This window comes from Eublepharis macularius, chromosome 5 (assembly GCF_028583425.1).
Source record: "Eublepharis macularius isolate TG4126 chromosome 5, MPM_Emac_v1.0, whole genome shotgun sequence".
Taxonomy (NCBI): domain Eukaryota; kingdom Metazoa; phylum Chordata; class Lepidosauria; order Squamata; family Eublepharidae; genus Eublepharis; species Eublepharis macularius.
In genome coordinates this window covers 72,156,755-72,174,454 of record NC_072794.1, presented here as the reverse complement: position 1 = coordinate 72,174,454, position 17,700 = coordinate 72,156,755, and the positions used below count along the sequence as shown (strand labels likewise).

The window sequence follows — 17,700 nt, the reverse complement described above, 5'->3', positions numbered from 1 at the left end:
GCAGTTCATTTCCAAGCCATGTGTCTCCATATGAGCCATCTGAACAGGACTTCCCCCCTCAATCTTCCTATTGTACTAACAACCTGAACTAGAACATTACAATGTTAACTATATGCACAGTAACATGTATTGCATCTTTGTTGTTAGTTTATCTGTCTTACATACTGTCCTTAACCTGAATCTCTTGGGTGCATCCCATAATCTCCCTTTATTTTGTCCTTTGGGTGGGTAGGACTGCCCCACTTCAGGACCACCGAAGAAGGAAGCTTCACAGTAAGTGATGATTCAAATCTTCCATTCTCCAGTGGTCAGGGAGTGGGGCAGTCTTGACTGTTGGGATATACATTGTCATATATGCCCCTGTATATCTGCCATGAATGTATATGGGATCTGCCTCTGGCTTCTGAGAGTGCTCCATGCTGGGTTATCTTACAAATTGCTCCATGCCAGGTTATCTTACAAATGTTACAAATGTTTACTTTCTCTTTCTCGCTCAGCTGAGCAAGTGTCCTTGACAGCCAGCCGAAGCTGGCTCGCAGGGTGCTCCTCCTGAGAACCAAAGATAAGTTCATCTTTCTCACTGTCTGCTCTAAAACAATGTCTCACTACACCACCCCCCTTAATGGTCCTCTTTCCCTTGGCAGGAAGATTCCCTATAACTAACATTGCTAGCCCCACATACGTCACTTCTGCCAATTTCCACGGTCTATGCGCTTTGTACTTAATGGATCTCTAATAAAGTTACTTCAACTGGAGCACCGGTGTGGTCACTGTGGAGAACCTGGGGATCTAACTGCCAAGGACTGACACCTAAGCAGTGTACTCCAGGGTGGGTGAATGTTCCTGTAATTTTATAGGGTATGTTGTAGTACCCTTCTTCCAAAAGCAGCTTCTGCAGATGCTATCTTGCCTATCCTATAGTGCTTAGTAAAGGAATGTACCGATTTCCAGTTACTGCTTTGCATATTATATCCAATGAGGGAAAAGCTCTATATGCTGCCAAGGTGGCCGATCCCCTGAAGGATTGTGCTGTGATGTCTTTCCGAGGTTCCAACTGTCTGGCTATGATTATGCATTCCCTAATCTATCTGCTTAGTGTGGATATAGATACCTGCTGCCCTAGGGAACACTTCCAGAATGACACAAACATGTTCTCTGACTTACGTATTTGTTTTTCCCTGTCCCTCCCTCCCTTGTGTTTCAGGTTATTGCAGAAAGATAGCGGTATGATATCCTCTCCCCTATGAAAGGTGGGTACTCTTGGAGATTGAGTCTGAATGGAAGGGCTCTGTATTGGTAGTGTTTTCCATTGTACGTGAAGTGGAGATATTTCTGATGTGTTTCGTTTATGGAGATATGCAGATAAGTCTCAGATCAGTGGAGGCTAGGTAATCTCCTTTCTGGATGGCCCCTACTATGGACCTCAGTGTTTCCATCCTGAATTTCCATGCCTTGATGTATTGATTCAGCCATTTTAGGTCCAGAATGGCTCTGACGTCTTCATTCTTTTTTAGTACAATGATGAAAATTGAATAGACTCCTCTGTTCTTGTACTGTGACAGGACTGGTTCTATCACTTTTATTTCTATGAGGTGTTGGATGGTTTTTCATATCATCAGGTGTTTTTGTCTCGATAAACTTCTTGGTAGTTGGATGAAGCATCTTGGTGGCATTGATTCGAATTCCAGGGAGTATCCCATAGAGACGGTGTCCAGTACTCATTTGTCTGTGATCATCTGCTGCCATGTCATGGCAAAGTTCTGTAGGCCTCCCCCAATTTATATGATGCCTGTGTGTTGGTTGTAGTCATGTTGAATGCCCTTTCTTCTGTCCTTTTGTTTATTGGACAGATTTTTGAAAGGTGAAGGGTCTATTATCCATTCTGCCTCTGGGCTGCCAGAGACCTTTGAAGGGTCTAAAGGTACTTGGACTTGTGAAGCGTTTAGAGTATCAAAAGGACTGCATGTTTTGTCTAGTCTTTGATTCTTTCCTTTTGGATGTTAGGACCTTTTACTTTTCCTTGTACGCCACCAAGTACTTATCTAGGACTTCTCCAAATAGTTTGGATCCTGTAAAAGGTATGGCCGCCACCTTGACATCCCAGTTCCTGAGCCAAGTGTTACATCTTGCCGTGATGTTGAACCTCATGGCCCTGGATGACATCTTGAAGGCATCTAGAATGGCATCTGTGGCAAAGGCTGTGCCAGGGCTATCTTTTTTACTTGGTCTTTAAACTCCTTTGGCACTTCACTGTCTGCTGTGGCCAGGTCTGAGGCCCATGTGTATGTTGCTCTGGCAAATAGGGAGCCCATGGCCGAGGCTCTAAGAGAGGCCACTAGGGCTTCAAAGTCTCTTCTCAACATTTGTTCTATTTTCTTGTCAGATGAGTCCTTAGATAATCCCTCTGCTTCCATTAGCAGGACTGAGTTGGTTGCTAGGCTTGTGGCTGAGTTTAAACTATTGGAAGTTTTATCTTCCTTGCTGTCTCTGGCACTAGTAAGTAAAATTTGTTAAAGACAGACTGACTGGTTTGGGGGTTGGCTGGGTTCTCCCATTCTATTTTCAACAGGTTATGGAACATTGCCAGTAAGGGAACACCATTTTGCATGGTTGCCATCTTAGGCAGAGCTCTCTCTGAGCCTTGGGGAAAGGCTGGCTCTCTTTCCTCTTTTCCTACTGATGTTAGAGAGATTTCTAGTACCCTTAGCACTTTTGGGAGTAACCTGGAGAAGACCTCCTGTGGAAAAAGCCTTGCCTATATAGGGCCTGTTGTTTCTTCCGCCTCATCTGATAACTCTCCTTCTTCACTGGCTGAAGAGAGATCTGATATCTCAGAGTCATCTTGGAGGTCCTCTGAGGGACTAGGATCCCTCTGGTTCTGGTTCTCCTCCACCCTCTTCTTTTGGGGTTTAGTAGAAGGAAGGAATGTCTATGACCTTCTATTCTTAGAACCTGTCTGTCTGCTACCCCCTCTGGCTGCTGAATCCTGTACTTTAATCTCTTTAATGGCCTCTTTAAATTCTTTCTTTATTTCAGCTCTAAGCCATGACAACAGGTTTGGCCACTCAGGTCTAAATCACTAACCGCCTGGCCCTCCCCACTAGGAAACTGTTGTGACTGAGTGGAAGTGGGAGAGCTTGTAGGTCTAGGTTGCATAGAACTCCCTCTGCTGTTGCTGAGGCATCTAGTCCCACTTTGGCCACCATTCTTGACAAAAGGACTTTTCCACATCTGAAAAAATACAGAGGTGGGAAAGGGAAGTTGGTAAGTCATGATGGCTGTGAAGGGCCCAGGAAAAAGGGGGTGGTGGTGGTGGAGTAGAGACTGTAAGCTAAGCTTCAGAATATTCCTCTACTCAGGAGAAGTCCTGGTTTTTCTCAGGGGCTGCTTACCTGAGTTCAGGAGTTAGTGTGCTGCTGCTACTGTTTGCTTCCATTGTTGCTGCCACTGCTGTACATGCATGCATGCCAAACTCCAGAGGTTGCCTGGGTCTTGGCCTTGCTTGTGCATGCTGTAAAGGACTCAACTGTCACCCCAATTTACTTGTTGGTTTGGGGGAGGGAGTTCTCCTGCCTGAAGGTCAGTGAGAACTCCATGGGAATCCTTGCAGAGACCAGGGCCTATGGAAACCTAGGGCTGTCAGGCTCCATTGCTTGCACCAGCACTTCCTTGAGCCAGAGGGGAGGAGGAAAACCTTCCTTTCCCCCATGAGCTCAGAGAGGGCTATGCCCTGCAGTCTCTGCTCCTTCTTCTCCCCCCCCTTTTTTTGTCCTGGGATTGCTGCTCTTGAAGAGCCAAGTCTGCTGACGTCCTGCTCAGCTGCAGGGCCAGAAAAACCTGCAGCATCAAGGATGAGCCCCTCCCCTCTGGGATCAATTGAGAAAATCAACCCTGCCTCAGGAGGAGGAGGAGCTATCCCAACAGTTAGGACTGTACCACTCCCTGACCACTGGAGAATCTCATGCCTTAAGTTAATGTAATTTTCTGCAGGATCTAACCCCTTTTCTGTTCACATGCATATACTAAAAAAAAAAACTGTTCTCCACTCAGTTTAAAATTAGAGATGAGACTCAGATTTGAAAGCTGAATGTTTTGATTTGTCCCTTGTGCAAAATGACCTTTAATCCTTACTTTCACACCAGGGTTTTTCCCCATGCTGAATTTTCTCAATTAAAATCAGTGGTCCCCCCCCCCTAATTTTTGGTTAATTGTGAATGTATGTGTGTGTAGTTCAAAAATGCCATAGAAATTGTGTAAAATAAAAAAAGAACTATCAACCACTACAATGAAAAGGCATAAACTGAATCTAATAATAATGACAGCATATAGAAATAAAATGAAATGAAACAGTTTATTTAACTCAACATATACAAAGTACACTTTTAGTGCCAAAAGAAATTAGTAAGTGTGACATCAACTTCCTTATGGAGGATGGAGAAACGGCTAAGGAAGGTGAATATACTCCTATATATAACATTTTCCTCTTGCTTACAACTTGGATTAATTCAGGAAGTCTTTTCTCTTTTTGTTCTTATTTAAACTTCCTCTCTTGTGGACATTTAAAATATACCACCACTTCTTGACCTCCTCTAGTCATCTGGCTGTAGATTTCAGCAACGGTGACATCCTTATTTACTTAAACTTAAGGAGACTCTAGATGCAATTTTCATAATAACAATCAAGATTCCCTTGCACAAAGAACTCTAGGAACAGATGAAGGGACAATTGATACCTGTCTTGGCCAATCCAAACATTTCTCTTTTGGAACCATTTATCAGAAGGGCATATGTAACCATACTCAGATATAGGAGAAGCCTAGTTAAATGTGAAAATACTTAGCTATGCTTGATTACTTAGAGAATTGCTTATATTTCATCCTGAAAGCAGAACTCTTGCTTATATAAACAAGTTACCATTTAATTTTGATATATGGAGGCAGCACATCATAAATCCAGGAGAGAGATGCAATTTTTTTTCCAGCATTCAGCCTCAAAATTCGCATCTATCATTATTAATGGTATAGCTCCATATTGATGATTTAATATTTTACATTATATTAATGCTCCTATTTTTTTATTTAATCACTACACAGTTCTGCATATAAAACAGCTTTTCGCATAAACATAGGTTCCCAAAGCAGTAGGTTTCACTCTAGAAAGAAATGAATGGTCCTTTTCAAAATCCAAAGAGAAATGTGCTATTTCTACATCTGACAAAGGAACATTTACACCTTTAAGGACTTTGAATAACTCTTCCCAGCAACTTCAACCCTTTTTAATGTACTATGTGATTCACTTCAGCTACTTCAACTTCAGTGACATCATTTGTATAATATTGACATTATTTAATTTTTTAAGGCTGCAATCCAAATAATACTTTCCTGGGAGTAAGCAGCATCGAATCAATTGGGACTTGCATCCAAGAAGACTTACTTAAGGGTGTTCCCTAAAACTATTTGCACTTCATTTTCCAGAGCCAGTATAGTGGTTACAGTGTTGGACTTGGATATGGGACATCCAGGTTTGAATCCTCATTCTTACAAGAAAGCTTGCTGAGTGACCTTGGTCCAGTCATATACATTCAGCCTAATCCTCCTCACAGGTTGTTGTAAGGATAAAATGGAGGAAAGGAGAATGGAGTAAGCCACTTTTAGTCCCCACTGGAAAGAAAAGTAGGGTATAAATGAAGCAAATAAATAAATACAATTTAATTAGCATAGCATACCAGCCAGCATAGAATACATAAACATGTGCTATGATAAACACACGAACACTGAATTGTAAATTGTCAATTCAGGAGTTCTCCAGTGAATTTATGAATAATGATGAAACAAACACAATAGAGAATGGTGGTTTTGTTTGATTTGAATCTGTTACATACTTTTTCACATTTGTTGGTGAAACCTATTTCTAAAAGCTATTTAAGATGACCAGAAACATTCAGGAATTATTTAAGCATAATTGTCACAGTAAGACAGCTCATGCTATAGTGCCATTTTACACATAATGCAGGAGAAAATTGTAAATGTTTCTCTGTCAAATTTCTAGTTTTCAACACAGGGAGTTCTCTTTAGTGTGAAAAAGAAAACTCAAAAACTCAACTTCTCCTTCTATAGTCAGAAGATGTATTCTCACACCATATAATGAGTATAATGACTTTTTCGTGCTTCTTGGATCACTGTGTATTTGCAATGGATTTGAAAATATGTTCTGTTGTGTATCTGAAATCATGATCATCCTGTTCAATAAAGTAGTTATCCCAAGATAAAGGGAAAGTCCCACAAACCCTTAGTTATACTTGTTTCTGCTCACCTCCGCTTCTATTTTTTAAAAAAAGCTATTTTCTATAAAGAATGCTTGTAAGTAAGAAAACATTGTCCATAAAAGAGTGGTGCCCCTCACTCTTCCCAAAGAAAGCTTTTTTAAAGCCACATTTAAAGGATTATTGTCATTTCAGAGAAAACATGCAACATAATAGGAGCTGAAGATTTAACTCTTACTCCAGAGATAATAGGCTAAAGCAAGATGGGAGAACATCATGCAGCTGTCAGGCTATGGCAGGCAGGCTATGGCAGATAGACCCTTGTACCATCACAGCAAGAATCCAGGCTCTTGGTTAAAGGTTTTATTCAGGAATCAGATCATTTCCACAGATATGTCCATAGAATTACTCAGAAGCAAGGTAAGCCACTAAGTAGTAAGAACAGGTTGACAGGAATGACATGTGGGAAAACCATTCTTCTTAACGAACACATTTACTCCTCCCTCCTCCCATCAGTAAAACAGGACTTTTGGTGTGAACCCATCCGGAGAACATTTAACATATTTCTACTATCAAGTCTAGACACTGAGAAAGCAGGAGATCAAAGTTGAAACCTAGTAATTCATGGGAGCGAGCAGTGTACAAGGTCAGAAGCACTGAGAGCATCCAAAGTCATTAGATAAGACACCTGCAGCTTCAATAAGTCTGTGAAAGCAAAGCAGTTATGGCACTGGCAATATGACATCAAGTTATAGCATGAAACATTGGTTCAGAACAACAGGTCAGCATCAAATAATGGCACGGATGGGGCACAGACATGACAGCAGCAGCTTCAGCCCAAAGAAATACCTATTTTTAGTTCTGTATTTGAATATGTTATTGATATTATAATCTATTAAAACAGTATACTGCTTTGAATCTTTCATTAGGCTCTTTGAAATGTATATTTCATTTGTCTCATATGTTTTAAAGGAATGAAAGGGTTGGACCTGCCCTCTCTGCTCAGCTAAGTCGGGAAACTTAGAGGTTCTGGTGGAAATCTCCTCGAGTTACCCACTTGAGCGGAATGGCAGGAATTCAACTCAACATTTTTTTAGTCAAGGCTTTCAGGGTGCATCTCACATGATACTTAATTTGAAAAAAGAAAATATTCATACTTAAATCTTTGCTGTACCAATTATAAATATTATTTCTATAGAACTTACCGCTATGCAAGTTACTTTACAGTTTTTATTTGATTAATCCTAACAGAACCCAAAATACCTAGATGCCATGGCCCACATACCTCCATTACAACAGAGAATTGGTTTGGCAATTTCTCAATGTGCATTACAGTGGGTCTCCTTGAAATAATATTTGTAGGGTTATAATTGGAAGATAAGAGTAATGCAGGTATAACTGACTGGCTCCTGAGATAACAAAAAGCCAACTCTTTGAAAAAAAAAGAACTAATATTATGCAGAATCCAGAGAAAAGCATCCACATTTCAGAAAGGAAGTGGATATGCTCTAGAAACTTACTTTCTTTCTCCTTTGTACCATTCGAAGGCTGGAGAAGGAACACCTGCACTTTCACATCTGATGAATCCAGCCCCTCCGAGGGTTACACCACTGGCTTTTATTTCCTGAATGGTTGGGGCAACTATAAAGACACACAAACATTGGTAAGTGAATATGTTGTTGTGAAAACATTATTTATATAACACTTTTTAACCTTCAGAGAAAATCACATATATTAGCTTCTTTTAAACTTAAAAAAACCTCTGTAAATTATGTCAGTATTATTTTCTTTTGGTGAGAAAACATTTTCTGTTTTGCTGATTTTTAAATATCCATTTCAATTTTTGTCAGCATTTTGGTTCTTCAGTTTACATTATTGATTTTGTAGGTTTATTTGCATTATGAACGTATATTCTATGGCTTTTAAATTGTATTTATATGGACGAAATATGCTCTTTATATGTATAGTTTATGTGTGTGTGAGCTTGTGTGCCTTTGTTTATGTATGATTGATTGCTCATGCAAGGTTGATTTCTTGATGCCTGAACAACATTGAAAATACATACATTTTATGGACAAAATTTGGCATGCAGAAATAAAGTGGGATCAGTTCATATAAGAGAAAACTGACTTGTTTTATTATCTTCTTCAGATCAAAAAGTTACAATCCATTTTCAGAAGAAATTTCTGAATGTAAATAATTGTTTCCCATAATGGAGTGCACATAAATTAACTTGCATAACATAAGCATCACAAGAGATTCTTTGCATATATGGTAAAGAAAGATTTCAAGGAAGGAAGCTGTTACTGGGGAAAGAGAAAAGAAGTAGCCAATAGTGAGGATTCTGGTATGATTTTGCCTGCAGTCTCATGTGATCACAGCCTGAGTTTCTGGTAATCTTTCAATGGGTGGCAGGAACTGATTTTATATAAGACCTGATTCACCCAGCTGTAGCACCCATTAAGTCTGGCAGGCTTCTGTTTGGGCAGAAGAGCACACTGATTTTCAGCTGATCATTTCTGTGGATACCAAGGAAGAATGTCTATGTCAGTCCTGAGTAGAGATGGGCAGGAACCGCATTATGAACTTCAAAACCCCACGAAAATGGCGATCGTGCAATCGCGATCCGGCAGTTCGTGATCAGCCACGGCCAACGAACCAGCATTTGGAGGAGGCCCAGATCGGTGCGTTCGGCCACAGTTTGGGAAGCCAGACACTCAGGCGCCAGAAATCAATTCCCATGGCAACAGAGCTGGGGGAACGCCTGAACTCTGTCTGCGCTCCTTCTGTCGTCCTGGAAACTCGAATGGAAGCCCAGCTTACCTTGATCGGCAGGTCTTCCTTCCAACCACAGAGCTGCAAAGTGGTTACAAGTTGGGAGAAGACACCCATGGGAGGGTGGGGGAAGGGGATGTCCCATAGCCACGGGCACTCCAATCTCATCCCTGCAAACCCTGATAGGCAGCTCTGACAGCCTAACACAGACCTCCTGTGTTGCTCAATGGGACTTGTGCTTATAAATATCCGTGGGCTCCTAGGCTGGGTTTCACTTTCAGCGAGCAGTGGAGTGGGACAGATCTCTTGCTTGCTACTTGCTAGCCTTTGGGGAGAGAGACTAATTCAGCTTGGATTTGGGGGATAGGAATCTATCTCCTCTGGTTTCAGGGCTGCTGCCTGGCTCTGGGGCTAAACTCAGTGGGCACCTCGGCTGAGGGCTCACATTGATTATTGATCAGTGCCTGATTGGGTCAGGTCTGTGGGAGTGGTGGGCTAGGGCTCTAGTCCCTCCCTCTCTCTGGTGCCAGGGCTGCTGCCAGGCCCTGGGGCCAAGCTTGGTGGGCACCTTGGCTGAGGGTTCACAGTGTCATCTCCGTTCTTCTTCTCAATTGTTGTTTGCTGGCACGATGAGGCTTCGGGTGGGAGACAAGAGTAGTCGTGGGGGGAAGTGCAGAGATTGTCCCAGTTGCAGCACGGGAAGCAGTGCTGTGCAGGACTCTGGAGCAGCAGAGACTCCCGCTCCCCCAAAATCACCAGTTGCGGCTGTGGAGGAGGCCAAAGAGGTCTTGCTGGTGGTGGAAGAGGAACTCCTGAAAATGTTTGGGGAGGAGGAGGCCGAGGGACCCTTGGAGGAATGGTTGGGGTTCGAGGAAACATCCAGCCCATCCCCATCCCAAACTACCAGTGGTGCTGTCCCTGCCTGCAGTCCACCCATTACTCCATCTTCCATTGCCAGCTTTGTGGCACATCCACATGCAACCCTTCATCCTCCCTCCCCTGGAACCATTAGTGGGCCATGGTTCAACCTCAATGTTTGGAGTCACTTTCGGTCCCTTCCTACTGACCCCCGTGTGGTGCGGTGCTGTGTGTGTGAGGGCCTGGTGCGCAGGGGCAATGACCTGAAGCACCTGTCATTGACAGTCCTGACTCGGCACCTGAAGAGGCACCACCCGAGCCTGTGGTCTCCGTCCTCGGCCAGTGTAACATCCATCAGGGTGCTGGATATAGATTTGGAGGTTTTTTATATACTTATTTTTATATACTAAACCTATGCTTTTTCAGTATTACATGCTTTGCACTTTTTCTATGCTTAGGAGCCAAAGTAGTACTTGTAATGTAACCTGTAAGAATTTGACACTTGAAAAAAGAAGACTTGTTCTTCAGTTCTTCACTCTGTAAGAACTGATATACTGCTTTTAGGGCTGCACTTATATTATATGTTATATTATTCTATAGATTCCAATAGAAATCAGTACCAGAGAGCCTTTTGTAGAAAACTGATTTGACGCAGCAAGCTGGTTTTGGCCACCTGTGGTATTATCTTCCTTAAAGCTGATAAGAAACTGGGGAAAAGGGTACGAATAGGAAAACATCCCTTCCTATCCACCAGATTGAGACTCATTGGCGCCCTTGAAAGTATTATGCCAAGAAGAAAGTAGGTAAAAGGTTAGACAGTGTCCTTCCAAAATGAGGGCAGAGAAAAAAAAACTGTGAAGACTGGAATTCCCCCAAATAGAGGGGCCAGCCCAGAATTGCATCTTCAAATCAGAACTGACCCTAGATATGTTACGAGCCAGTAAGATATCAAATATTAGAATATTGTAATATTGTTATGATTATCTGAAAGTATTAATTGCCTGTGTTTCTATTGTAATTTTGATGAGCTCAGGACACAAGGAGACCACCTACTCCTGTGAAAATGGGCTCCTCCGTTGTTTAAATTAAACAATCATATATTGCTTCATTCTACAGGACTCCGTGGTGTGTGTGTCTCTTATTGTGATTGGTGAGAGGGACACCTAAGGCACAAGTTTGTGCATAACAAGGGGGAGACCGAGGGCCACCAGCTCATCTGATCGGGGATTGATGGGAGGGTCTCCGGAATGCACCCCAAGCAAGAAGCCTTGCTTTGAGGGTGCGGCTGGTGGGAGCGGAAGGGTCAAGCAGGCCGCCCTGGGGGAAGTTGTTCCATTGGGGTCGGGGGTGGCTCCGCTGAAAAGGGTGAGGTCAAGGGCTCAGGAGGCGGGCGTTCATGTGGTGGCTTCCCCCTATCGGTCGTGGAGGGTATGGGCTTCCAACTGCTGCTCCAGCACTTTGCCCCATGGTTCTCCATGCCGTCACGGCGCACCGTTGGGCGTCAAGTCATGCCTGCCCTGTACGAGGCAGTGCGAGACATGGTGCGCAGAGAGCTGTCAGCCGCCCAAGGCAGAACAGTGCACTTCACGGCCGACCTGTGGAGCAGCTGCCATCACGGGTACCTTGCCATCACCGCCAACTGGTGACAACCAGAGGACTTCCGCCTCCCCAGGCCAAGATCTGGTAGCCATAAAAAGGTGCCCAGCTTGACCCTGGGCTACAGGGCGGTTCTTCTTCAGGCCTGGGGGATGGACAAGGTCCATACCGGGAAGAACATCGCCGCCACTGTAAAGGAGGCTCTGAGGGAGTGGACGTCCGGGTTGGAAGAGTTTGTCCGTGGCTTCATGGTCACAGATGTCGGAGCCAACATGTTGGCAGCCCTGAAAGAGGCATCCCTCCCAGGCCTGGTGTGCATGGCGCACAAGCTGCACCTCATGATGCGGGTCGTGCTCGGGCTGGGGAGCAAGCCGAGGGACAGCTGGGACGAGGGAACCTTGAGGGCGCACAATCTGCTGGACAGCTGCCGTTGCATCGCTTCCCACTTCTCCTGCAGCATAAACTCTTCCCGCGAGCTGTTCCAGAAGCAGGGGGAGGCAGGGGACCCCGAGCACCAACTCTTCCAGGACCTGGAACTCCACCTACGACATGATATGTCATCTGGTGGAGCAGAAGGGCGTGTTGGGAGACATCCTGTCCTCTTTGGATGTGCTGAGGAGGGAGAGGAGTTGAGCCTCAGCTCCATGGACTGGAACCTGAAACTCTTCAAGGATGCCACTGAGCTCTTGTGCTCCTACCAGACCAGCCTGGGTCAGGTCCTCCCTCTGATCCACGGCCTTGACCAGTTTCTGGCCCAGGAGCTCCAGCAAGGGCAAGAGCTGCTCCCCAGGGTCCGGGACTTTGTCTGGAGGGTTCAGGCCTGTGTCGCTGAATGCCTGCATCCTCTACACTGTGAGGCGCCGTACCAACTGACCTCCCTCTGTGACCCCCGCATCAAGGGCAGCATCGCCACGCAGGCAGATCAGATGCAGCACTGGAAAAAGGAGCTCCACAGAGCAGTGCTCCATTTCCAGAGACAGAGGGCAAGAGAGAAGGAACCAGGCAGTGCCAAGGGGCAGACGGTGGAGGAAGGAGGGGGAGGGGGAGGGGGAGGAGGTGGGAAGAGAGCCACACCAGGGAAGAGCCACCCCAATGGACACATTCAATCTCTGGGGCTCATCGGTGGGCTGCGTGGTTGGCCGCTTCACAGCAGGCGCATCCCTCTCAGTGGAGGACTCGGCAGGGGCCATGGTGCACGAGTACCTTTCTGAGCCCACCAAGCCCCCCCATGCCAACCTGTTGCAGTATTGGACGAGGAAATTTGACCAATGGCCAGACCTGTCCATCATCACCACCAACATCCTGTCCTGCCCTCTCACCAGCGTGTAGAGCGAGTGGGTGTTTTCCCACTGGGAGACCTCCTCCATCCCCGCTGTGCACATCTGTACCCGGACCTGGTGGACATGTTGATGTTCTTCAAGGTGAACCTCAACCTACAGGGGCACCCTCCTGTGGACCTGGACCTACCCGGGCTCTGAGCCACCCTGGGGTGGTAGCTGGCCCAGCTCGTCCACAGCGGGCTCAAGCCTCCTTCAGTTCTTGGGGCTGCTTCCATGGCTGGTGACCCTTTGCCCTCCTCTCCCAGACAAGTTCCCATTCCCGCTTCACACCTCTCCCTCTCTGGATCTGCTCAAATGTCTCCCAACCTCTCCTTTCTTTCCCATCCTGTCCTTTCCGCAAAGACAGGAAGGTGCGGTGCTGCAAGCTGATGCCGCTTTTGGGCACGAGGAACAGCTCTGCTGCTATTGCCGATGTGAGAGTGGCACCGTACGGTACCCCCCCTTCCATGGCACCTGGTGTCCCTTCTGAGCAGGGGGGAATAGGTCCCTCCCACCCTTTCCACGAAGGCAGGAAGTTGGGTGCTGTCTGCTGCCGCTGCTTTGGACCCTGAGGGGCAGGTCAGAAGCTTTCGCTGAGCTTGACAGGTTTGAGCTGCACGGTACACCCCTATCCATGTGTACCTGCTGTCCTCTCTTTGCATGGGGGGAATGGGACCCACGACCAGTCATGTGCCCTTTCAGCGAAGACAGGAAGTTGGTTGAGGTCTGCCGCTGCTGCTTTTGGGCATGAGGGGCAGCTCAGGAGCCATTGCTGGTGTTAGTGTGGCTCCGCACGGTACCCCCCCTTTCCATGAGCACCTGCTGCCCCCTCTGAGAAGGGGGGAATGGGTCCCTCGTCCTCACACCCTTTCTGCAAAGGCTGGACGGTGGGTGCTGTATGATGCTTTGTCTTTGGGCCATGAGGGACAGATTAACTGCTGTTGCACTTAAAATTGCATGTCACAATGGCCCCTGCCAACAGCAGCGGCGGTCCCCTCTGGGCAGGGGTGAATGGGTAATGCCACCACGACCAGTCACATCCTTTCCAAGAAGGCAGGAAGGTGAGTGATGCTGGTGACAGCCTCCACTGTGACACAGGGGGAGCAGACAAGCCTCTGCCACAGCAGTCTGTGCACTCCTTCAGGGTGGATGTGGGATCCCTCCGTTCCGGTCCTGCTGCATAATGTGGCCAGGAAGCCTTGGGCTCGGCCCTCCTCTCCCACACAAGTACATGGTCCCTCTTCTCACCTCGCCCTCTGTGGAACACTGAGTCTCCTCCCAACGAACCTCTCTGGTCCTGTCCTATTCTATCCTTTCCGCAAAGGCAAGAAGGTGGTTGATGCTGGCTGCTGCCACAGATTTCCTCAGTGGGATACTCGGAGGAGGCCTCACGGCTGTTGGGATCTTCCAACTTCACAGACCCTCTTTTGACCTGTTCCTCTCTGGAGCACTCCTACCCCTCCAAACAACATCTCGTCTCCCTCCCATCCTTTCTGGCAAGGCAGGAAGGTGGGTACTGTCAGCTGCCGCCACAGAGTAGCTCAGTGGGAGCTTCAGAGGAGGCCTCGTGGCTGTTGGTGGATCTTCCCACTTCCCCTCCAAATGACATCTCCTCTCCCTCCCGTCCTTTCTGGCAAGGCAAGAAGCTGGGTGCTGTCAGCTGCTGCCGCACTGTTCCTCAGTGGGACCCTCGGGTGAGGACCCTCGCTTGCTGGAGGATCAGGCCCCCATCCAAATGACATGTCCTCTCCCACCCACGCCAGGAATACCAGCACACTCCTCTTTGGCCTGGCTGGCAGGCACATGGGGGGTGCTGCCGGCGAGCGGCCAGACCCCCTGCCCCCTAAAGGGGAGGTGGCTTATTGCTGTTTCCCCGTGGCTGCCAGGCCCAGCGGCTGCCATCAACACCCACCTTCTGTACACTGGGCCAACATCAACCGGTCGCTCGAATTGTGTTGAGTGGGAGTTTCCTAGGGGCCTTGGATTGGAGAGGGTATGACTCCAAGATCCCTTTTGCAATCTTGTCCAAACTTGGGTGATGGCTGTAAGGGAGAGCCTGCAAAAGACTCCATGGGAATATGGGCTCTGTAAGTGTCACGGGGGGCATTCTGCGGCCAACGAACCGCGAACCGGTTTGGCAACGGAAAGTGTTCGTTGCTGTTCACGATCTTGGGATCGTCGTTGGCACCGAACCGCGAACCACTGGTTTGTTAAATTTTTTTGTTTGCGCCCATGTCTAGTCCTGAGTGACTGTTGACCTGGCTTTTTAAATCCTTTTATAGCCTGTTCTTTCTTCCAGGTAAGGAAATGCCTGGGAGGGCCATTGTGGCTGAGATTGAGATATCAGGACATTCAACTAGCTGCAGTGACTATAGTTGCCCAGGTATGGTACAGCCAGCAGAGCCGTGACTCAGATGAGACACTCGACCCATGTGCCTCTGCAAGCAAAGTGAAAATCAATGAGTAGATCAGGAGTGAGTTTTCAGTTGCTAGGGGAATATTCCATCTGGCCAAATTAAAATGGCTTTAGAAGCTTCATCCTCCTCATTGGTCTAGAATGATGCATCAAGCCATGTTCTTTTATGAAGCAGTGGTCTAGCTTAATTCTAGCTTCTGGCATATCTCTTCTTTCCTTTTACAACTACAGTCCACTGCTATTGCAGCAGGAAGAAAGACGGTCCTAAATATTTTAAACTTGTAATAGACGCACGGGGGGGGGGGGAGATGCTTTGGGATTGTTACTAGTTACTCCAGATTGATTTTGTAGTGTTCACAAATGAATCCCATAAAATTTAATAGTATTTCTCAATACAAGCCAGTATATGGCACAAGACACACTGTCTCAAAAAAAGAAACACTCGAACATTGTATAACATGTGTTGTATTCCAAATAGGCATTCAGTAACCAAATGATAACCATTTTTTTTCATAAACTTATTATATGTGGATAATTTCATAAAATTATCTACAAGTAAAAGAACAAATTAATGAAACAGCTGGGATAACTTCTTACCCCAATGCTTAAAATAGGTTAGTACAAAGTTACTTCAATGTTTCAAACCAGTTTTTCAGGGATACAGGAAATCATAAATAAAAATTTTCCTTTGAGGATAGCATCCATGAGGAGAGGCTATACTCTCCTCATCCTGTATTAAACATCCTGTATTAAAGAGATTTAAATAAGCCTAGCCAGTGTCTATATATGTTGTTTATATTCTTATTGGGACACAAGCAATATATTTGCAAACTTTTAGATGTGTATGAGTATAAACTGACATTCATACCTTCCCCCCAAACCCCAACAACAACAACACCCCCCAACACCCCCCCCCCCCGCCAACAACAGTAGAACAATGGATTGCCCTGACTTGGATAGTCAAGGTAAGTCTGATCTTGTCAGATCTCAGAAGTTAAGCAGGGTCAGCTTTGATTAGTAATTGGATGGGAGACCTCCAGGGAAAACCAGGGCTGCTATGCAGAGGCAAGCAATGGAAGAAATAGCTAGTAGTCTCTTGCCTTGAAGAAAGGGTTGCCATAAGTGAGCTATGACTTGTCGACAATTTTCACTACCACATAACAATAGATTATCTACGGATGGAAATCAGCTATGTTCAGCTATGACATAATCAATTGATTCAAAAGATATGTAAATTAGCTCTGTAAATTTGAATAGGTTGGGGACATCCGAATATGTTTTAATTCTCATATTTCAAAAATCCCAGAGAACTAGTCACTATTCAAATGTGCGGGAACTACATACCTTTCTATCCCAGTTTCTTTTAGTGGACTTAATCAGCATAGATATAGACAGCATGGATAGCAGCAAGTCCTATGTTCCAACTAAGAGTTCTTAAGGAGAAAATCACTCAATAATTTCACAAGTTGCTTGCTTTGGATGTTTGTTTTTGAGGTTGTAAAGGCAAAATATGCTGACTCTAAACTTCCAGCACAACTGGGTGCACATCTGTTGAAAGAACCTCCAAATGAAAACATGAAATATCTACATTCAACCATCTTTCTTTTTGCTTTCATAGATTTTGGGGTAGCAGTACTTGCCCTCTGACAGAGAATGATTTGTGATATATACCTGTCCTGACATTTCTTGAAAATTAGAATGTCACACAGATGACTCAGACCCATTTTGCTTTCTCTATCTCTTATTACATATGCCTGAATTTCCTTGAAATCCTCTGATTTATTCGTCATCCCACAAAACAAGAATGCTGCTGATCAATGCATTTTTGAATATAGGTATAGCTATGTATAGCTTGGACATTTCTTCCATTTGCATGAATATTCTCCCTACATGGTAGACCTACTTACAATTTACAGCACTTTACACCCCAGGGTATCTGTTCAGTATTCTTTTTACAGGGACAATAGTTAAGACTACCACTGAACATTAGAATAAACTTCCTAATAGTATCAGCAGTTCAACAATGGAATGGATTACCTTGGGAGGTGAAGAGCTTTTTCTCTTTACAGACCATGAAGAAGAGCCTGGACAACTATCTGTTAGGGACACTCTAGCTCTGAATTTAATGCATTGAGAAAAATGTATGGCTAGATGGTCTGTAAGACCTCTTGTGATGCTGTTATTCTATATTTCAGGCTGAAGAAGCAGAAAGGACAGTTATATTTCTAACAGTTTGTGGAGATGAGGATATTTGAGTAGATCTGTGCTAAGCCACTCCAAAATTCTTTCTTCTACAGATGAAGAACAACATGTCCCTAGTGCTGTGGCTTCCTTTTCACCTGGCTATGCTGTCTCTTACACAGGAAAAGGGGTATTTTATTTTTTATTTATTTATTTTAGAATATGACACACTTTCCATGCTTCATCCAGAATGGCTCAGTTTTAGAGAAATGATCGATTAGTGCACTATTTTAT

The 17,700-nt window shown here is 45.3% G+C and overlaps 1 protein-coding gene across 2 annotated transcripts in view; it reads right to left on the bottom strand.

Moving 5' to 3' along the window:
• The window catches only part of NEGR1 (neuronal growth regulator 1), a 1,020,236-nt gene that overhangs the window by 202,420 nt on the left and 800,116 nt on the right, over positions 1 to 17,700 (bottom strand). For both annotated transcript variants that reach the window (XM_054980097.1, XM_054980096.1), the window contains exon 5: positions 7,782 to 7,902. In XM_054980097.1, coding sequence (XP_054836072.1) covers positions 7,782 to 7,902 — 121 coding nt within the window. The remainder of the gene's footprint in view (positions 1 to 7,781; positions 7,903 to 17,700) is intronic.